At 35.2% G+C, this 23,191-nt stretch overlaps 1 protein-coding gene across 3 annotated transcripts in view; it reads right to left on the bottom strand.

Moving 5' to 3' along the window:
• MOSPD2 (motile sperm domain containing 2) overlaps positions 1-23,191 on the bottom strand; it is a 34,241-nt gene that overhangs the window by 7,259 nt on the left and 3,791 nt on the right. For all 3 annotated transcript variants that reach the window (XM_071748488.1, XM_071748498.1, XM_071748505.1), the window contains 8 exons: positions 17,738-17,893; positions 16,890-16,976; positions 15,933-16,087; positions 11,061-11,121; positions 9,830-9,868; positions 8,725-8,849; positions 3,987-4,157; positions 1,179-1,291 (listed from right to left, as the gene is read on the bottom strand). In XM_071748488.1, coding sequence (XP_071604589.1) covers positions 1,179-1,291; positions 3,987-4,157; positions 8,725-8,849; positions 9,830-9,868; positions 11,061-11,121; positions 15,933-16,087; positions 16,890-16,976; positions 17,738-17,893 — 907 coding nt within the window. The remainder of the gene's footprint in view (positions 1-1,178; positions 1,292-3,986; positions 4,158-8,724; positions 8,850-9,829; positions 9,869-11,060; positions 11,122-15,932; positions 16,088-16,889; positions 16,977-17,737; positions 17,894-23,191) is intronic.

The following is a 23,191-nucleotide window of genomic DNA, read 5'->3' as shown; positions in this document are numbered from 1 at the left end:
TGGTGGAACTTGAAATATTTTAAGAGAGAAAAAGAGGCACAGTTAACATGGGTATTTGTGCTGGGGTTTTTTGTTGTTGTTGTTCATTTTGGGAGGGTGGGGAATGTTGCTTTCTGTTTGTTTGGATTTTTTGGTTTTATTTGGGTTTTTTTGGTGGCTTTTTTCTTTCCTAAGAAAATGGAAGAACACAGCTTATTTTGCCATGGGGACAGAAAATTTTAAACATTCTTCTGAAAATAATAAATCTGATTCAGTCTATGTCTTTGTCCTGCATTAAAGAAATTAAGTCTATACAGAAGAGGTTTCTGCACATAAAGGACTACAAAGAATTTTGATTTCAAAATCAGGAAAATTTGACACATACAAAATATTTTATGCTAATGAACATGTCATTATTCAAATTTATTCCAATGTAGAGCACTTAGAAAATCAGCTATGGAATTACGTATTAGATATTTTCTTCATTCATCTAATAGCATATTGGGAATGAAAATAGAAGTTAAAATCTAAATCAATTTCTAAACAAGCCTCTTGACCTGAAAGGCAGTGAAAAGAAAAACAAAAATAGATTGGCTAACTGATTTTTTTTTTTTTCCTGGTTTAATAATAGAAAAGCAAATTAACTTCGAGACAATCATCTTGTATGAGAAAACCTTCTGAGCAGATAATGGCATTTATGCAGAGCACGTCCCAGATGAATTAAATTAGACCCATTCACTAAGTTTAATTGGTGCAAACTACCAGTGTAGACTTTTACAGAACCTTCAATTAAAAGAATTTAAGCAAGATTTAAGAGTGAAAACTGTTTTAATAACTGTATGTTGGGTTTTTCTTAAGCCAATGAAATCAGTGCAAACCCCTGCTTTTGTTACAGACAAGCACAGGTTTAACTAAAACCAATAAGAATTTCTGAATATGAATGAAATCATTAAATATTTCTACAAGTCTATGAAATATACACCTACTGATTAGTACAAAAAGCATGCCAATGCTGACACTGAAAGATTTGCTAAAAACACATGAAATAAGTTACTTGAGCTTTGTAAAAATAATTCTTAAAAGAATAACTACTTTCTTCCAATAGTCTCAAAAAAGTTTATTTTGAAAACCAGCTAGTTTTATTTTCTACACTTAAGTTTACAGGGCACATGAAAAAAATTAAAGAAAATTATTATTACCTGATATGTAATAAAGGTCCTTTAAAAGTGGCTAATGCTCTCTTTGAATTTTTTGGTTTGAACTCTGTTTTGTCAGTTTCTTCTGATTTGGAATTTTGTTCTACAGAATTCATCTGAGTAAAAATGACAGTTATAATGATTAACTAGAAACCTGGGTCACATACATATCAGAATCATGCAGGTATTTTAAAGAACACGAGGAGGCTTATTTCAACAATTTGTACATTACCGAGCAAACTTAGTATGTACTCATTCCCTGAAGCTGCTTGAAGTCCACTAAATAAAATTGTCATAGATGTTACAAAATATATGAGGCATGTATAAAAAACTCCTGCTTTTATTTTTTCATGTATTTTCCTGATGGAAGTATAAATAACCTGGACTGGTTATTTTTGAAAACTACAGACACATTAAATTATAGTACTTCAAATATTAATGATTATAAAGCACTGATGTTATTCTTCCACTGCAAAACTTTTTGATTAAAACAGACACCCCAATGCAGTCACCACAACACCACACAGTAAATGCAACAAGAATTCCACTTTATTGTATTTCAGAGTTGCTAAGCATATCTTCAGCTCCCTTTAGATGGAAATCTAAAGAACTGGAGAACTTAAAAGAAAATGCTGATTGAATTAGTGCATCCAAAACTGCAGACACCATGGGTTCTGAGGGTTTTCCTCTGTTACATTAAGAAAATGCCAGCAGGCTGGACATCTTACAAAAACAAAAAAAATTTATACAGAAAACCGAAAGAATTAGTGTTATCAGCTGGCTGAAGAGTTTGCTTAGCCTTGTTTTTATTCCATTTAGAGAGAAGACAGAAAGATAATTCAGCTTATATAAATCTGAAGTATGAGACTGAGAGGAATACGAAACTGTATAGCAAATAGCTTTATAAAAAAGCACACAGCAATTTGATTCCCTTTTGTTAATTGGTTATAGTAAAGCCTGAGTGTGTAAATTAGCTATTTACGTGTTGGACTTTATTCTCCACGAGCCTAATTAAAATTACCAGAACAAATATGACAATAGTATACAAAGGTGGAGCAGGACAATCACTTATTAAACAAGTTTATAATTCATGGCTTTCTCTACTCTATGGAAAGAAATAGGCACTTCTGTGGCATGGGAGGAGGCATAAATATCAGATGAACTCTTAGTAATGATAAGAGTCTGCATATAAAGAGAGGAAGTGCAGTAAATAAAGACAATAATATATCACAGATTACTTGATAGCAGTCAGTTTGGATGCTGGCTGTAATAAAAAAGATACTTGAATATATTTAGACACAGTCAAGCAAAAATAATTAGCTTAAAATTAAGAAGTGCCAACCATTCTGAGACAGTGAGCAAGTACTTCAGAATAACCCATTTTGAAAAAGGACCTAACAATAAATTGGCAAAATAAAATGGTGTATGTATCATGGGAAAAATAGCAAGTATTGTTCCTCAGAAGAATAATGAGTTGAAACATTTTTTTTTTACTTTTTACAGAAACAATACCAACAACAAGATATGGCCTGAAATTTTAAGTATGTTAAAAGTAAGGCCTTAAGTGTGCCTTGACACTAATTGATACATGATGAGTATAAAAGCCATTTTAGCTCATTGAAAATTATTGCATTACAGCTTAATAAGAGAGAAAATACCATAAACCAAATCATTATTTTTAAGAATGAAGAAAAAGTAAAAAAAAATACCACACGTAGAAAGTTAAAGTCAGCCAAGCAAATTAAAAACCAAACAAACACTGAGGATATTAAGCACCAAAGCCAACTCACACTGAACAGGAGTTGTCCACATTCCCATACCTGAAATCAGAGCTTGGAAGATGTGCTACAACCCAAACAAGCTACTGAGTCTAATGGTCCGGAAGTCACCATGGTTAAGTAATGCTTCCTTTAGACCTTAAGGTCAGTGGAATTATCTCTTTCTGAATAGCTGGCCAAGTTGCAAAGAACAGCTGAACTATGTGAAGTGAGATGTATATTTCAAATTATTCTGACAAAAGATTAAAACAGTCAATGAAACAAAGTGTAATATTCTAATCCGTTAATCAGAAGTTTTACAATTCATATTCCAAAATTAAGCACGGCACTGAGGTGGTGAATTTCAGATTTTTCCTGCTATTTTCAGTGACATCCCCATTGACTATCACTTCATATTCTTAAATATACTTCATATGAATTTGTGTAAAACAAATATTTTTGGCTAAATACCATGGCAGAAAGATTATGTTGTAAAACAAGATTGATGGATTAGGGATACGATTTCTCTTGAGACTAAATGAACACTCTTGTAAATTGAGATTTTTATCAGTAATTTAAGGTAACAAATTAATATCCAGTAAAGTAAAGATACTCAGCTGTTAACATCTTCTCATGTGCTTACTGACGTAAAATATATTAGTTTTCTCAGATGCTTATGATGTACAACACTGGATATCCCAAGATTAAAAACAAACCAACTAGAAAGATGTAGCTTTTGTAAACAAAACATAGGAACCTGAACTTTCACTTATTCATTATATTCCATCAAGATACTGAATAGCAATATTTGGTACACATTTTACTTATTCAGAAGCATGAAACTGGTCTTAACAGACTAAAAAGCAAGGTTGAAACTGCAAGTATGATCTTCAGTTTTACTGTGTTCTTTTGTCAAACTGGAGGGGAGAAAAAAAATTTAAACAAATTAAAAATCAACACAAAAGTAAAAGGCTGACAAGAAACAAGTATATGTCTTCTGTCTCACTTTAATCATTTAACTACTTTTGCCTCAACTTATCTTAGAGTTAGATACCTTTTTCTGATTAAGGTTTTGTTCTTCATTCAGCTCCCCAGCCTCCTTAGTGTCAGCATCTATCTCTTCTTTACTTTCATGCTCATCTTCACTAGTAATGGGCCCATTTTCACATAATGGAGTTTGAAAATCATCATCAACCAATGGAGGGTAACTGTACTTGAATGAGTCCTAAAACATATGGAGATTTTTTTAAGGACCAGTTAATTAGGAGGCAGAGAAATGCATTCTCAATTTTTAAAAAAATGAAAATACTATACATATACTTTGTTTCATGTGACTCATATGTTCATATACCATTTTGAGCTGATACTCAATTTTTTATTTTATCATAATTAATAGAAAAATAGTCACCCAATGAAGCCACTAAATTGTAACTACTGCTGTTACTTATAGTCACAGAACTGTAGAATCTGGTCTATCAACATTCAGCATTTAGTGTCCTAATACTTTGCTCTTAGGAAGTGCTATTTAGCCACAGCCAGATAGCTACAGGTATTTCTTAAGAATGTTCTGAAAGTGATGAAAAACGTTATTCTTTGTATTCCGGTTTCAGAATAGCTAGTTTAAAAAACAAAGAAAAACAAATCCACAAGACAATCCCAAACGATCCCTCAATTTTAACCTAGTTTGTGGATCTTTAACATATCCTGCAATTCAGACCTGCATTTGGAATGCCAAATCAATCTGAGAGACACCTAAGTAATGCAAAAGCAGCCTATTTGAAGTTTTCAATGCTTTTAAAGTACAGATATCATTCCTATTGGAAGTTCAGTAAAAAAATTTTTTGCTAACTAGAAATATTCATTCTCAAAATAGCTTTATTACATCTAATGTTAGGAACAGGGGTCTCTGTTTCTACTGCATTTTCAAACAGTTTTAAAGCCCAAGCAAACTGAATTAGTTCATGGGCGTTTCCAGCAGAGGAGGACAGCAACGCAGCTTTGACTCCTATGAGGCAGACTTGAGCCATGCTATCAGCAGGGAGTTAAACTTGTTCCAAGAGCACTCTCTATAAGAATCTATGTTTTCTTAAACTAAAAGAATAATGTGATGCTAGGGAGTGAAAGAAAAAAAAAAAAAAGAAAACATTAGATGGTGGGGACATTCAAAGAAATCTCAAACAAGCTAGTATACTTCCTGTTAATCCATACTCAAGGCCTAAATCTTTCTTCAGGGTGAAGCAAGCCACAGATCTTTAGGTGAATCAAACAGGCATCCACTGGCTCAAGCAATATCCTCTTAAGGGCCTAAAAGATGAGCTTTCAGTATCAAGTAACAGACTAATTCACTATTAGAAGAAAAGACTCCTGACTTAAAAACATTACAGTACACTTAGGTAATACTGACATCCTTCATTTGCAAATACAAGGCAGAAATAGCCAGCTTACCCACAGCCAAACATATAAAAAGCCTTCTCACTCTCCCTTCCAGCATATAAAGAAGGGCACATGACAAACTGACATTAATAAAGGGCTAATATTGCAGCACATTTCCTTTGGCCACATAAATCCACAACACTGGATAAGCTTTAGCAGCTGAACAGCATCTCCTCACTGAGAAAATCTGATGTCCCACACCTCCCCATCACAGTCAATCAGTCTCTGTGGCACAGCCTTACCTACTAACAGGATGAAAACCTCAGACATGTAAAAGGAAAGATTTATTCAGTGCTTGATACATTAATTCTCTAGGCTAACTGTTCTCTCTTTTATAGCAGATGTAGAGACTTCATGTTTGGCAACTGTGGTAGAGGTATCTTAATCATGATAGTGATATTTTCTAACATCACAGGTACACAGTGGCCATAAGATCACATGCAAAATGTCTAGTGATGTCTTTTAGGCCACTGATCTACGAAAGGTCCTGCCAAGAAAAAAAACCTGTGAGCCATCAACTCAGATATGCAGGTGAAGAGCACAGAATTCTAGTTGCACACATTGATACTGGTAATAATGGAGACCATCTTTGGATTTAATGAGGATGAATTGCTTATCTCTGACAAAGGAAAACTGGGCAAATACACAAACAAAACCCCTACTATATGTAGATGTCTTACATCAATGTGCTCACTGTATGTACACAAATCTTGCACAATGCATTAAAGAAGAGGCAACAAATCTCCCTTGTCAGCCAGAAACATGTATGCTTTAAGAATTGGACTATGGCACCATTAATAAAAATAACTAAAACTGGTAGAATGTGAGATACAACACAAGGAACCCACTATACACTTCTTACTAAATGATAATTATTACTGAGTGGCTTTTGAGCACCCAAACTGCTTATTATTAGCTTGCTCTCTATTTTGTTGAGCAATTCCAACAAGCTGTCAAGACAAATCTGTTACGGAGAGAGAGACACATCTGTGCAATACAAACAAGAACAACTCAAAGCCAGGTACATCTTGAGTAGCAGTTTAATTAGCAGATTGATTAGCAGATTAATAGACAGAGCCAACAGGCACTGATAAGGACTTGAATGGAACTTAAGTTTATACTCCAAAGTCCTGCAAAATCCAAGCTTCTGTTTTCCATAATTAATAGTAATGCTTTTCATCCTCTGCAGATACCTTTTTCCACAAAGTTGTCCAGAACCAAGCAGGTTATTGTTCACCTTTTAAAGGTGGCTTACAGTTGATTGAAGGATTTGCATACTAAGGACAGCCTCAGATTCACCCTTTGAATGACCCTGAGCCACATTGAAAACAAAATCTACTTAATGTTAACTGCACTGAGATATTGAAACTTGAAGGCTTCCACTGGAGATACAGAATGGTTCCCTTGATTAAGCAAAGTAATCACTGACTTTAAGTTCAACATTTCTAATTTTATTTCCACAATGGATTTTTTGTCAATTCCAAAAGCAGTCTAACATTTTTCTTGGATACATAGATTATACTGCACGTACATCCTCTTTATCTCCCCAGAGTAATTAGGCAAATGATCCTTCTCCACTAGTTGCTTATGTCTGGAAAGACCTAGCTCTTCCAAGAAGGATTCTAATGGGCACACAACAGAAAGAGGGTGAGAGTCTATTTCTGGCTACTGTATTGAGTACAAATGATGAACAGACATGATGTGCTCGTCACCTGCACTATGCTAGTTGGGAATATGATGATCTGTTCCTAAATGTGTGGAAATCAAAGGCAACAGAAAAAGAACTGAAAGGTGGCAAAAAAATAATAATGCTTCAGAAAAGAGTGGATGGAGTTAAGTAGTGCAAGTCAGATCAGGTCTGACAATACGAATACTGGTGAATGCACCCATCTCAGAGACTCTACTTGCCTCAAGAGGACCCAAGGTTAACCATACAAAGAGAAATTACGTTCTGAGAAAAGGTCAGTAAATTATCCGCCCACTGAAAGAGTCCTTGCTGTCAGAGAAATGCAAAATCCTGCTTAACTATATGCACTGAAGAAATAAATCTTTGGAAGGAAGATCTGGAGCATGATTTGAAAGCCTGAGTATTTGCTAACAAAGCTCCCAGATGATGACAATTCTGAGATTAGGAGTTCAAAACACTGAACAATGGCTAAATACCAAAGAATTAATAGTTAAGACAAAATATCTGCTGGTTCAAAAATCGAGGACTTTTAACATGCATTTACAGCCTTTATTCTGAAATTGTCAGCCCACTTGGCATCCCTGTCAAGCAAGTGTACTTGTATTCCATTAATTTACTTCTGCCACTCCAACTGACTATCACAGACAAAATGGTAAGGCCTCTGTGATTCCATCTCATTAATGTTCTTAGAAGCTGGGCAACACAGAGCCAGCCTCGTCAACAATTATTAACTGGCAACAAGACCTTACAAAACCAAGGCAGGATAAAGGCTAACACTGAGACTGTGTGCTCAACCAGACACTTCAGGAGGATATTTAGCAAAACCACAAGTCTTTTTTAAAATATGAAACTAGCTTTGATGTAAAACTAAAGCCCACTTAAATCCTTACTGAAGCCACTTAAGACATTTTCAGCCCTTTCCTCAATGTCCACACTCCTGAAAGTCAACAATATCAGCTTTTACTATTAGAAAGTTCTTATACGAGATTGGCAAGTTTGGACAGCAATTTTCTATGGAAAAAAGAGAATATGGTGTTCTCTGCAAGGGTCTCACACAAAAGCACTTCTTAAAGGCTGCTACTTTAACGTCAATAAAAAACAAGGTAACTTAAGTCTTCATGCTCCCTAAAAAACTTGCATATATTTTGGCTACCAGACCTCTACCTTGAGTCTATATACAAAAGAACATGTCACCTTCTACTGTTGCTGAAGCAGAGACTTCCTTTTCTTCATATTTTACTGCTACAATTCCAAAAATACTTCAGGAAAAAAGTTAAAATAGAAAAGAACAGGTAAAAACTCCTCTACAGTGGGTTACTGCATTAAAATAAATAAAGTAAGAATGACACCTAAAAAAGAACTAAGTTTTGAAAAATCAGGTGGTTTCTTATGACTTGGAAGTGAATAAATTATTTTAAAAATATGTATTTCTGGACTTATTTCTATATTTCTGTACTGCCAGATAACAAATTTTCATGAAGTTAATGCTTTTTATATTACTGTGATTTACAAATTACAAATTATTGTACACATTTCACATCTATCAAGTGCCAATTCTCAAGCCCATCAAGAAATTTCACATCTATGAAGACGACTCTAAATCCCACATATGTAATTTATATAGGTGCTCTCAATCTATCACAAAAGGACTGTGAAATGTTAATATACTTACAGTTCCCCCCATGTGAGGTGGCAGATACTCTCCACTGATGTACTCCTGTACATCATTCTTGTTTGTGAACTTTAACATGCTTATTGCATCTGGGCCAAGCCAACCCTTCACAATTTTAAAAGCAGCTTAAAAAAAAAAACCAAAACAAGAGTCATACATAATTTGTCATGAAGGTTTTTCCAGCAGTGTATTGGTAGACCTTACAAAACACAAGTGAGCTACATCCCATAAGATATGGCAGGACCTGCTCTGAAAGTCTCTCTTATGATGGGGTTATATATAGTGCAAGGGAAAAAAGAGTGCTATTTACAGAAAAAAATGTTTTATTGGTATACACTTTTCTATGACTGCAGACAGACCACAGGCTTTCATGGAAACAGTAACTTTGATTTAACTATTGACAACTTTGCTGTCTTGAAATTTAGAGCAGAAAGTACTAAAGCGGCAAAAGCAATTCTATTTCCAAATCTGAGTGAAGGAAAGTTATGTACAGAACCTTCCTAATGGAAAATGGTTTTCTGCTTTGAAAGACACTTAGAATAAGAGAATATTTTCAAACACCATAGTTATTTTGGTGATGGTAAAACATGAATATACGGAAAAATATAAAGCCAGCATAAAAATACACATTCATTTTGATAAAACATAGAAATAACACATTCATCCACTACATTATAACTGAAGATAATTATTGAAGTACAAATATCACAATGTGTAAAAATCAAGAGTCCAGTGCCAGGCATCTATCTTTCATTGTAGGTTTTTGCTGGTTTAAGTATCAATTTTTTTGATGATGGTATTCCTAAAGTATTAACTGATCTAGTTTTGAAAGGATTACAGCTGGAAGCAAACATTCAAGGAAAAGACTATCAAACTCTCCCAAGCTTTAAAGACAACAGAATGAATACAAAATACAATGGTAGAAGGAAAAACAAAAAGTATGCAACCTACAATCTGATAGATTTAAAGATACATGTTTAAAAAATTCCACCATTCAGCTGTAACTCCACAGAGCAGAAAAATGCTTCCTATTAATGTTCTAATCTAAAAAAGTTACCTAAAAAACCACAAACCAACGAAAGATTGCCAAAACCAAACAACTCACCATTCATTATCCATGGCATTTCAAATATCACTATCTTTGCTAAAAAAGAAAGACAAAAAGAGGAAGTAGACTGAATACCAAGTGCTACATATTTCTCTGTTTAAGAGAAGGCACAATAAAAGTCATATAAAAATGTATAATCATTTTTAGAACCTCATTTTCACTTCCTTGTAGAAACAGTTCTGGGTTTTTTGCATGTATAAACCAATTTCTTTTACTATATAAAGACATTAATTGTTCACTTGCAAAACAGTTACTAAAATTATAAGTTATACAGTATTTATGTACTTCTCTGGGATACCACTTTTCTGACATACTGTTATTAAGAAGTACTCCCCAAAATACAGCAGTGAAAGGTAAGATCTCAACCTGACCTAGCATAGCAACTATTGAATGGAAAAGTTTAACAGAAGATTCAGTACCTCTTCTTCCCAAGGAAGGAAATTGCAAGAGTCTTTGTAAATCTGCATTTCCCCAAGCTTTCTTTGTTTTAGCAGAGAAGTCTGAAAAGTTAGTGCTTTGACTGAGAATGTCCTAAAATTTCTCTTTAGTGTTAATAAGCAAAAAATACAATGTTTAACTTGTTTTAAGTTTGATATTTGACCAAAGTTTTGAACTTCAGTCAAGTTGAAATCTAATAATCAGTTTAAAGACACATTTTCATCATAAATTTTTAAGTCACTTAAGTTAACCTGGCAAAAAAACCTATTCATTGTTCCCCTATCTGTAAAAAAAAATAGCAGACAAACATGCAAGTTTTTCCAGGTGTGTATCTGGAAATACTCCCCTGAGGACTCCTAAAGAATACAAACTGTCAGGCAAGTTTGCAAATTTTATAACAAGTAACAAAGAGCAAATGAAAAGAACAGGTCAATTCAGTTCTACTAGGTGCTCATATCAATTTTTCATCTATGAAAATGTCTTAGATTCTTATTTCATGAAAGGCCACTTAATTTTTGACAAATGTAGAATTTGCTCTTCTGACTTTTATGAGCACAAAATATTATAATCTATAATGTTCAGGTGTTCCATGTAGCTATGCTGTATGTAAAACCTGAACATGTCTTATGGTCCAGCTACAAATTTCTGAAGACAAGGCTGCCTCACTTATTTCTTCAAGCCACATGAAGTACATGCAAAAACACTTAACTTCTCCCCCATCATCCATAACACTATGAAATGCTATTTTGCACAAATCTGCAGTGCTTAAGATGTGATAAACAATACTTACTGAGGAAGTTTGGGTAATAATCTGTAAAACAGTTGACAATAAACCGAACAAAATCCAAGTCCTAAAATAAAAGGAGAGAGTAAATGGAATGGAAATAAAAGCATTAAAAATGCAAGCTCAGTTAAGCTAAAGCATTTATGAAATAGCACAAGATACTTACCATATTGTAATCATCTATATTCAAAGTTCACACATACTAATAACAGCATTCAAACTGAACTTAAAAGGATGGCATAAAATGCTGCAGAATTGAGTCAAACTTTGCATTATGATGGAAAAAAAAAAGTAAGACCTATTAACAAGTCAGTAAGTGAGGCATCTAAACTATTGCTGAGGACTAAGAATTAAGCTGTATGGGAAAGATACAGAAAAAAAAAAAAAAACACATAGAGAAGCTTGACAGACTATTTTAAAGCCTTCCAAGGGAGAGCACTTGAGTAACTTATCTTACATATTATTCAATGCACTATTGTTGTCAAAATCTTCCAGGACAAGAAAAAAAAAACACAACAATAAAAAGAAAAAACCCCACACAAACACACAAAAAACCACCCAAATTTTTATTTCAAGTTTACTTTTAGTTTTAGCATTAGCTTGTGGTATGTAGAGAAATTTTGGGAAAGGCAGCACTTAGAAAAGTTGCACAACACCCATTTTCAGGTGTTTCCATCCAATGAGCAGCAGCAGAAAAACTGTACAACCTGGTCTCTATTCCAAGATCCAGGTGTAAGAAAACTGATTACACAACAAAGGGAAAAAAGTCACTTTCTGAAATAGGTATAGGTAATAAAGTAAGAGATACCTGACCTCAATAGGGTACTTCCCACTTTGGTAAGTGGGAAGCCTGATACGAATTCTCATATTTTCCCCATTACTTTTACCAGAAGTAACCAGTAGTACTACTTTCAAAAACAATACCAAATATACTGCTGATAAAGGATCCAAAGCCTATCATAACAGCAAAAATACTATAGGGACCAGGCTTTTAGAGCAATGTGAACACACTATTACAACATATGCACACAGAGAGAAAACCACAACATCCCGTGTAAGAAGATTACCCACAACCTGTAAGCTTTATTAGCAGTTTCAGTAATTAGAACCTAATTGAAAGCTTGGTATATTTACAGGCAGAAGGTAGCCTTTAACAGAAGCATTTATCCCAAGTAGCTGGAGCTTATACCAAATTCTGTATCTTTCATTTAATAAACAGTGATAGATTTCCAAGCAATGATTAGAATCTCTTGTGTATTAACAAGGATGCTGCTCTGTATACCATTGCCTGTCCAAAACCAGCACTATCCTGTATTATGGGGACTGCTGCATTATTTTGACAAAGGCTCAGAAGCACAGATGGCAGCAGACCATTCAATAACTGCATCAGTTCTAGTTACCTGAAGTAGCATAATGCATGAACTAATCAGAATTACCTGGCTGCATACCAGTGATAAGAAATCAGAAATCCAACCTCTTTTAGGACAGAACTTATCAAATACATCATGTGGCTTCACAAAGACAATCCTTCAGAAACTGGCATTAAAAAAAATATTCCTATTCTGTGATAAATGCACTGACTACAAAGCAAGACTGTACAACAGGACACTTATGGACAGTGCTTGCCAAGATTGTCTCTGGAACTCTCAGATACAGGAAAAAGTTGCTTCAGAACATCTCCCACAAAACCCAAACTGAGTTACTTTTTCACATTAAGGAAATTACAAGCCTTTATTCTTATTATAGAAAACCATGGCTCCAGTATTATCTTTAGGAGTACAGACAAGAGCACCTTGCAAATTAAACCATATTTATTTGTCAAAAGAAATGCAACATTAACCATCCCACCTGAAAAAGGCAAAAAGAAAGCTTTTTTTTTGAGTGTTCATATTTAAATTCATTCCTGCCATACCAACAAAAAAAGAAAGAATAAGATACAAGTTTCAGTCAGTACTGTAACAGGACAGCATGGCATTTTGAAACAAACAAAACAAATAAACAAAAAACCCAAAACAAACAAACAAGCAAACAAAAAAAATCAATATTCTACAGAAATAAGATTTTAAAATTTAAAATGTAGGAGATTTTTAGTTACTAGATTGAATCTATCAACATGTAATCATAGGCAAGACCTTCATCTTGCAATCTAAATCAGCTTAGATTCTGCTCTTGAAAGCGAGTCCTGATTTTAGGTTGTCTAAGTTGAGAACCAGTAAATGCTTCTGCTAAAGATACTATTCTTACCTTCTAAATGTCTACAGAGCAAAGCATAGATGCAAATCTTAAAGATGTCTGTAAGCAAACTATGAATATGGAGTTATGCTCTCCTTGTAGAGACACTAATAGATAGAAAGCCACACCTAAGAGATACAACAAACATTCACTCCTAAATTTATGTAAGCTTTAAGAACACATTTTTATGTCCAAATTGCAGAAAAGGACCTAAACCAACAGTTAAAGCTGCCATTAACCAGAACAAGTTCTTCTGGAAGAAATAGTGTATAATTCAGACTCTTATTAACAACAACTCTAGGTAAAGCTGTATACAAATTGATGCTGAATCTCAGACCTAAAACTGATAATAAAAACACCACAAACAGGTCCAGTGAATTTAAAGACTTAATGTAAATGTCCGGATGACAGTCTGCAACCAGTCAGTCAGGGAAGAAAGTACTGGGTTTGAAATTCCAACTCAAAGCAAAGGAAGTGAAAAAGAACTGCAAAAAAGAAAACCCACAGCATGCAGATGATGATTCTGTCTTTGGGTGTAATATATTTAAAAAATAACTCCACACAGAGAAGTTTACCACTTTGATCCCCATAGAAATGCTGACACATAGAACACAGATCTTTTGCTCATGTCCACTCGTATTCCTATCTCAAGTTTACTGAAGTACATACTTTTAACAAGTGATCCATATTTATTTCTCTATGTTTTGTAGATTGAAATATCTAATCTCAGAACAACTGCTTACAAGAAGTATGTACTAAGGCACTTGTTTACCTCCTAAAACAGACAAAAGCATTTCTGCATCAAAATCAAAAATACCACACTGAGCTGAATATTCCTGTGAGTATTGAGGGAGCTGGCAGAGGAGCTTGCCAAGCCTCTCTCCATCATCTCCCAACAGTTTTGGTTAACAAAGGAGGTCTCAGATGACTGGAGGCTTGCCAACGTGACACCTATCTAAAAGAAGGGCCAGAAGGAGGATCTGAGGAAATCCAGGTCTGTCAGTCTGACCTGGGCACCAGGAAAAATTAGAGAGTTTTATCTATCATGCTCACATGGCAAGTGCAGGACAGCCAAGGGGATCAGGCCCAGCCAGCATGGGTTCAGGAAAGGCAGGTCCTGCTTGACCAACCTGGTCTCTCATTCTATGACCAGGTAACCTGTCTAGTGGAGGAAGGGAAGGCTGTGAATGTTGTCTATCTGGACTTAGTAAAGTTGGCTGTACATCCAAGCCCAAAGAGTGTTGCTGAACAGTTAAATCCAGTTGGTAACTGGTCACCAGTGGTGTCCTCCAGGACTCAGCTTTGGGTCTGGTCCTGTTCTGTATCTTCATCAACGATCTAGATGTGGTCACCTCAGTAAGTTTGCAGATGACACCAAACTGGGTGGGAGTGTTGGTCTACCTGAGGGTAGGAAGGATCTGCAAAGGGACCTGGTCAGGCAGGATAGATGGGCTGAGGCCAACAGCATGAGGTTTAACAAGGCCAAGTGCCATATTTCAGTCACAACAACCCCATAAACACAACAGGCTTGGGGAAGAGTGGCTGGAAAGCTGCCCAAAAGGAAAAGGACGTGGGGGTGTTCACTCACAGCTGACTCAATTGACAACCAACAGTGCACTGAGGTGGCCAAGGCGGCCAACAGCATCCTGGCTTGCACCAGAAATAGTGTGGCCAGCAGAAGTACAGAAGTTATTGTCCCCTCCTCTACTCAACACTGGTGCAGCTGCATCTTGAGTACTGCATTCAGTTCTGGGCACCTCATTACAAGAAGGATATGGAGTTGCTTGGAGCTCGTCCAAGCACCAGTCCTGTGAGAAGCATCTGAGGGAACTGGGACTATTTAGTCTGGAGAAGAGGAGACATTATTGCTATTTACAATTGCCTGAGAAGAGGTTGTGGTCAGATGAGGGTTGGCCTTTTCCCCCAAGTAAATAACAACAGGACTAGAAGAAATAGCCTGAAGTTGTGCCAGAGGAGGTTCAGACTAGGTATTAGGAAGAGTTTCTATAATGAAAGAGTAGTCAGGCACTGGAATGGGCTGCCCACGGAAGTAGTGGAGTGACCATTCCTGGAGGTATTAAATAAATGTATAGATGTGGACATACTCCAGTGAACATGGTGGGTTTACCTGAGTTGACAGTGGGAGTCTGATCTTAGAGGTCTTTTCCAACCATGACAATTCTGTGGTTCTAGCTCAGGCAGACTAGAAGAAACCCCACACTACATTCTACAGTGCTGATGCTACTACAAACACAGTATAGTTTAGCACCCTTCAAAGAAACTCAGGCGTATGAATGCCAAGTTACAACAGGTTCAGATAAAGTGCAAAAATCACTGAAGCAAAAGCAAATATGGAATGTCTTCAGAGACTGAAATTCCAGGGATCATGTAAAAGATACTTGTGTGCTTTGTGACAGCTTTAGTGAAAGTGAAACTAAAAGCAAGATTTCAGTGTGCTATACAAGACTTAAACTTTAATGTAACAAACTATTTTGGAAACTGCTGATGTCATTAGGAGGAAGCCCTACATACCACTGACTTGAGAAACTGTTATTTAGTTATCAAAAAATGCAGAGGGACTTCCCTTTTCTAAGGACACAGGTTAAGTAATTCAGAGAGCAAGCAGAAAAACACAGCAATACTTACAATATGACTGATTCCAGTTTCGGCCATGTCAAATACCACTGTTAAGGGCTTTCCATGATCTCTCTTGGCATAATGTTCTAACCAAAAAGCTACCAGTTTCTTTTTGTCAAGTTGCTGTTTGGGATCTTTTACATGATGCTTCACTTTGAACCAAACTTGAGAGAAGAAAGGTAAAAAAACACACACAAAAATCGAAACAGATCCAAATTAACAGAAAATAATCAAATACCTATACAGGAGGCTCTTAAATGTAAAGAAACAAACTTTTTTTTTTTTGTCTAAAAAAAAAACCCAAACAACCACAGCATATTAACTAGATGCTGTAAATTCAGAATGCCAAAAAGATACTCCTATTCAGACACAGGACTCCAGTGAAAGTAATCAATAATTCTTACATAACTTCTTTATACGCTTTAAAATGCCTATTTTACGTAACAGAATGGGAATGGAGCCTGTAGCCCAAGGAACACATTTCTCACATGTTGACTAACAAGACACAATTTCAACTCAGATATTCTGATGCAATTAATATTCACAGAAAAAAACACTTAGGCCACAGAAAGTTAAGACATTAATTATGTTTCTGTGACAAAATCAGAAATCATTATTTACCTGACTTAGACATTGTCATGAAACAACTGTGTAATTTCCTCAGTCCATAGACTAATGCAAAAAAGCTACACTTCTTTTACTTCATTGTGGAAGTTAAAAACTGCATTACAATTATGATAAAGGCTGATGATTTTCAAAAACTGCAAGTAAAGTTTCCTCATTCCACTTCTGAGATCAAAAGAATACACAAAGTTACCAACTTCACCTCATTTTTAGTAAAAACAGCTGCCAATGTATACCTTTTCCTATTTTTAAAACATTTGTTTTTCAAAATGGAGACTAAAATGCTGGGGGAAAAATAATAACAATACAGAAATATGGAATATTATACTCTTTGTAACTTACATAATTTATATCCCTCTTTATCATATCCATGCAGAAAGAGAGTACCATTTTCAAATAACCATTTTGGAAGGACAGATTCTGTCAAATCTGCAAAGTCAAATAAAAGATTATTCACAATAACCACATTGTAATGTAACATAAGTCATTGAAAATACAGAAATCTAGCAATAAAATGCAAAAATATTGTCCAAGGCCTTTACTAAACTAATGCAAATATTGAGCTCATCTTAAATCTTTATCATTTTCTTCCTCTCAAGCTGTAAAATGGGATATATTTAGCAAGAAATAAGAATAAATAATTCACCTAAGAAAAAATGCTGCATTTATTTTTGCTCATATCTGCAGCTCGTCCTGGTCTCTTAATTCAGATTATGAAGTTCTGTAAATAAAGCTCACCTACACAGCACAAAGCCCACATATATTCTACCAAGGATGTCAGACCAGAGCTACTAGGATCAAAAACAGAGCCCTGTTTTTTGAGTGCTGCCTTTTCCTTTTCCATGTTGTTATCAGATGCACACATACAAAACAAGAGATAGCTACCTGTCTTCCTTCTTTCATCTTAATCAGCTTTTCAGCAGATATATGGAAAAACAGCAAAGCAGTGAGGCAGTACTGATCAACATAAGCATTAGGGGGTTTTGTTGGTTGTGTTGGATTTTTGTGTTTTGTTTTATTTGATTGGATTTTGTTTGGTTTTTTTTTTTTTAACTGAGTAGAAAAGCTTTTGCTGAGCTCTCTATGGTACTTACAAAAGCCTTAAAAGGTGCTTAAGGAATACATATGTCAGTTGCAGTTTAATAGGAAAAGAACATACACCATCAAAACCATTACATAATACAGCTTACCATTAACCGTATAGTCTTTCCTCCACCGAAAGCTTTCATCAATCATCTTTAATGTATCATCCACAACATCATGACGCCAAATCAGATAATTTTCAACCCATTTATCATCTTGCTGAAGTCTTTCCACATCTCTAAAGTCGTATTTATCTGATTTATCTAGCAAATAAATTAATTATTGTAAGAATACAGCATCTGCTATGAAAACATGAAAAGGAGATTCATCATTTCAACACAGAGGCTTTCTTTTGAAGTCTCAAAATTAAGCAGACAAAACACTGCACCAGACATTGATTTAATACCTCTACATACTGTGATGATATTTAGGAATATTGCAAGATTACTCTCACCAGAAATATATTTTCTGTGATTTGTATTCAAGTAAAAAAACATTACAAAACAAGAAGTGTATGTAGCACAGGTGAAATTTTTCTTAAATAAGGCTTCTTTGTTGTAAATTAGTATATAGTCTAAGAATCTGTGTACTGATAAATATTAAGCATCATTAATTCAAGCTAGAGTTCTCAAACTTATAAGCATCACCATGTTAGACCAGAAAATGTCAGAGAACAAATGCTAAAGTTACTATTTTTGACTACGCACTAAAGATCATTGAATTAAACAAAATTAAAAAGATTACACAGGCTACACTTGCTATAAATTGTTACCTTACAGCACACAAACCAAACTCATCTCCAGAACATCTCCTGCAGCCTCATACTCTTCTGTATCAGGTTAGCAACAAGTAACATAGATTTATTTGCTTTAGGAAGTGCTACAGATGAAACAGGCACTGGTGTGGCTCCTCAATTTTTCGCAATTTTAAAATTATTTTATAAACAGGAAAGCTTGTAAAATACAAATGCCCAAGTCAAGCTGCCTTTTTTTTTTTTTTTTTTTTTTTTTTTTTTTTTTTTTTTTTTTTTTTTTTTTTTTTCCCCCAAGATATGAATAAAGAGAAGCTTAGTTTTTGATCAATGCTCCTCTTTGTCTCAGAAATCTGTATTGCTGGAATGTAATCAGAGGAAGATACTATGATAGAAACAGCCTCTTGAATGCAATAGGCACTAATACCCGTCTCTTTGCTAACTGCTCAGAAACATACTAAGCTCTTAAAACTATTAACTTAAACTTACTTGTGATTAGCATAAAATTTAAGTCTGGTTGTTAATGAAACAGATGTTAATTTTCACATAGGAGAAAGACTAATCCTTCGTATTCAAAATAACAGCTTTACGGGCCATCATAATTAAAATATTTACTCTGAACTGTGACTGGATGGTTCAGAATTGTGTACTCCGATCAGACATCTTAAGTCAAAGATGTTACAAAAAATACACCATTACATTCTGCTAATGTTTATAGTTTTACTGGTCTACTTGCAAATATATGACCTATTTTACTTCTCTCAATTCATGCTTTTTCCTGTCAAGTTTGTCAATATAATTGTAAGAACATGCCTATTTTAGATGTGTCCATTCACTAAGGGTTATTATAGTTACCTTCTTCACATCCAGCTGCTCCTCAGATATTTTCTACTCAGTTCCTTCTTCATTAGATTTCTATTTTCTCCCTCCCTTGATGCCATCCCACTACCTTACATTGTTCCTTAGAAAACCTAAGGTCCAGTCCCATTTCCCTTAATCTTTGTCCCCTACTTGCTCCTCTCTGCCCACAAGCCTCCATTACACTCAAAACTATCTCACTCTTTCAGTTACTTTTCTCATCATCTCCATGCTTGCACCAGTCAGCTTATTCCCTATATTCTGACTAAGACTTGTAAAGTGAACACTCAGTACAAGACTGAAATGCTGTTCAACTTTTCTGGCTTTAGGCCAACCACAGAGGGAACAAGTTGCAGAGACTTTAGGTGTTGAACTTTGTAAAGTCTCAACTGCTCAGTTGAAATGTGATTATTCCCCCAACAATTTATGGACAGTTTTGCCTGAGAAATGCTAACAGTGTCTAGTTTCAAGCTGGAATCATACCAAACTAACACTGGAGAGGATTTCTGCAGGTCACCTCAGTCCTAACTCCAGTTCACATCACGGCTAACTTCCACATTGAAACAGGTGACCAAGTACCTTTTTCAGTCAAGTTTTGAAAACCCAACAGGGGAGAAAGACTTCACAGCTTCCCTTTGCATACCATTAATTCCAACACAAATCCCCTTCAGAGAGACTGCCATGTACAGTCTCTCCAGTAGCAGCTGGCCCATCCACCATCAGCTAAATTAAAAGAAGTATTGGCTTCTCTGAGCCATGGTAAAGTAGGTAAGGTATTCTATGCTGTGGATTATTCAATATGGCATATTGGCTATTTAAGCCATTTATAGGTACTCATAGCCATGGCAAACTCGGGCTCTGCAAGAGTGAAGATTTACTTTAACATCAGCATTACATGTCTCTAATGCCTGAGCTAACTTACTTCAAATTGATTTAATAACCTCTAACACATACTGACTTCTAGCTAAGATCATCTGCAGTTAATCATCCAAGTATTTTCCTGAGATCAGGCCCATTTACATCCTATTTGTGTAAGGGATTTGAGTACTGTGTAATTAAAGACAAAAAATAAACACCACTATGTAAAAACTAAGAGGACAGCATTTCACACTGCTTTCTGATGCTCTCTTTGCTCACTGTATCTCTGTAAGAGCAGAACTGTCAACATGACAGAACAGTTCATTTTGCATCATGCAGTAATTTAAAAACATTCGTATATCATTATGTGGAACATGCCTCAGCACACATTTCTGGGCCAAATTTTCCCAAACTCTGGAGCTAGATAATAAGAAAAAAATTAGAAATCTAGTGTTACAAATATTTTAAGAAAATGAAAGTGAAAAAGAAATGGGCAAAACCTTTTATTCAAACTTTCAACATAAATGAAAGCAAGCTGGATTCAGAGATACGAAGAATTAAAAAAAATTTCTCAAGAAGATGACACATACAATCAGAATGTTCACACACAACTCGTCAAATTCTGCTCTCATATGCATTTGCAGGATGCCAGTACTTCAACCAGGTAAACTGAGAGAACAACAGAAGTACTGATTAGTTTTAACCTTACCTGATTTATCAAGTTCTTGCTACAAAGTAAATAAAACTTAGAATGATACTGTGAACCCAAAGGAAAGGTGTTTTATCTCACATACAATAGGTGATATGTAATTGTCCGAGTCCTTCAAATAAGAGGATCAATTCCTCTTCAAATCTACATTTCCACCCAAAAACTCGTTTTCAAACTACACTGTGAAGCAATCTGAATATTTCTAATTTAAAATAATTCATGGAACACTTGATTGAAATTACTGGATTATTAGAAATTTCTGGAGCAAATACAGAATCAGTTGGAAAAAAGAAAAAACTTTTGGGTTCTCAACACAATTTAAACACACTCTGCACAATTAAGAGACCAAAAGGAAACTGAAGTTGAGAGGTATCTAAACTGAAATTCAGGTGAAACTATTAACTGAAATATCTTAACTCAAACAATCCCCAAGCCTAACCACTTAACGTACCTGTAAACATATACTGATGTTTTTCCCACTAGAAAATTAAGGGCCTGTTTATTCCCACCTGCAGAACTCCCAGTAAAATACATGACACTAAGACAGAGCCTCTACTCAGGGAGATGAACATCTCTGTAATTAAGTCCATAACAAACAATTTCATAAGGTAGTTGGAACACACCTGCTTCCACAAAAGTAACACAGGGAACAGTATTCACAACTACTTCTGCTGAGAAAGACCAGTGAAAAGACATAGTGAAAACCACATATGTAATAGTAGTGCTAGATTTCTGTAAAACATTTCATACTCAAGACAACTATCTGGAAGCTTGGAAACTTGTTTCTCCCTTGGCCCAAGAAATTCAAACCTTACTGTAATCCCAGAATAGTTCCACAGCCAATGAAAAAAGGCAAAACTGTGATGCTTCAAGACATTTCTGTTGAACTGGTAAACTGTGTGGAAACTAGGCAAGGGTTGGAGCCAGAAAGGTGAGATAAAGCATAATCTTCTTAGCAAATTTGGTATTTACTGATAAGCATTAAAACCAAATTCCAAGTTTTATATGAGGGAGTGGCAGTACCAACAGCACGGAAAAGAGAGCAAAATTAGCTGTCTTCAATCCAATTTCCCTTCCAGAAAATGAGTGAGCAAGAAGACTAAAACCCAAAAGGTCCGTCTGAAACTTGGGTCAAAGTTCATGCCTTTATTTAAGCTTATTTTTAACAGCTACTTAGCATTACTTTCATTTCCTCATTGAATATTTGGGGTCAAGGGAGAAGACTGCAAAAAGGCAGAAAAAGTTCTGCTTAAACAATATGCTTCTTCCTATTACTTGATTTCCTTTTTTTGTTGCTTAAGTGAGGAGTTCTGTTCTCTCAGTGACCACATTCTGCCCTATTATTGTTGTCTTCAAGCTGAGAAACTTACAGTGAAACTCTATGACCCTGTATAACACATGCACAAATTAACAAAAATTTCACTCCAACACTTCCACTAGAATTAATGAAAATCTTTGATGCACTAATTTTATCCTCTTCTCATTCTTTTTTTTTCAGTGCTATCCATATTACCAGGAGACCAATGCTGCACTGTTGTACTTCCTTCTGATATTCATGCTTTAGGAAAAATAATTAAAAAAATAATAAAAATAATAAAAATCTGAAAATATTCAACAAGACTGAAAAAAAGCAGCACCAAGTCCCACACTAAATTAATCCAGAGAAGTTCAGAATTTATAACCTGTAAGGTTTCTTCCTGAGTGGAATAGTCATTCATATCTAGAAATGTTACAGAACAAGTCATACACTAAGCTAAGTAGGGATAGCAAGTATATACCTTTGAATAGAGGAAAAAAAAAAACAACACACCTTATCATGCAAAAAAACTGAAGAAAGCAACTTGGAAAGTATGTCAAGTGCTCCATTATACAAAACCTCTCAATTTAACTATTGCCTTCAGCTATTTCAACAAAGAAGTCTCCAGTCTGAAATGGTCGTAATTATTACTCTGACCTTGGACAAGAGGAAACCCATTTTAACTGGCTGTTCCTGCCTACACATGTCAAGCTAAGTACTACAACTACCCACGTAGGTGTCTTCAAGTGCTAGATGAGGAAATCAGCAAGACTGAGAACAATTTAAGAAGGTCAGTACTTAGACAGGGACAGGGATGAAGAAAACAAGCTATTTCAATAAAATCAAGTATTAAAAGCAAAGTATCTGCCTCCACAAGATGTGATAAATTTAAACTTTCAGCTAAACTGAACACTCTCTGACAATAAAGGCCATTTTCAGCAAAAAGCTCTGTAACACATAACTTTCTATTTGCCTACCTGTATGTTTCCTGACTCTTCCAGCATTTCTCAGCTTGAAAGCCAAAAATGAGGGAAAATATATTTTTCAGAGCATTGACAGACATAAGCAGGTATTCAAAACATTACCTT

Source organism: Heliangelus exortis, chromosome 1 (assembly GCF_036169615.1).
Source record: "Heliangelus exortis chromosome 1, bHelExo1.hap1, whole genome shotgun sequence".
NCBI lineage: Eukaryota > Metazoa > Chordata > Aves > Apodiformes > Trochilidae > Heliangelus > Heliangelus exortis.
This window is presented reverse-complemented; position numbering and strand designations above follow the sequence as displayed.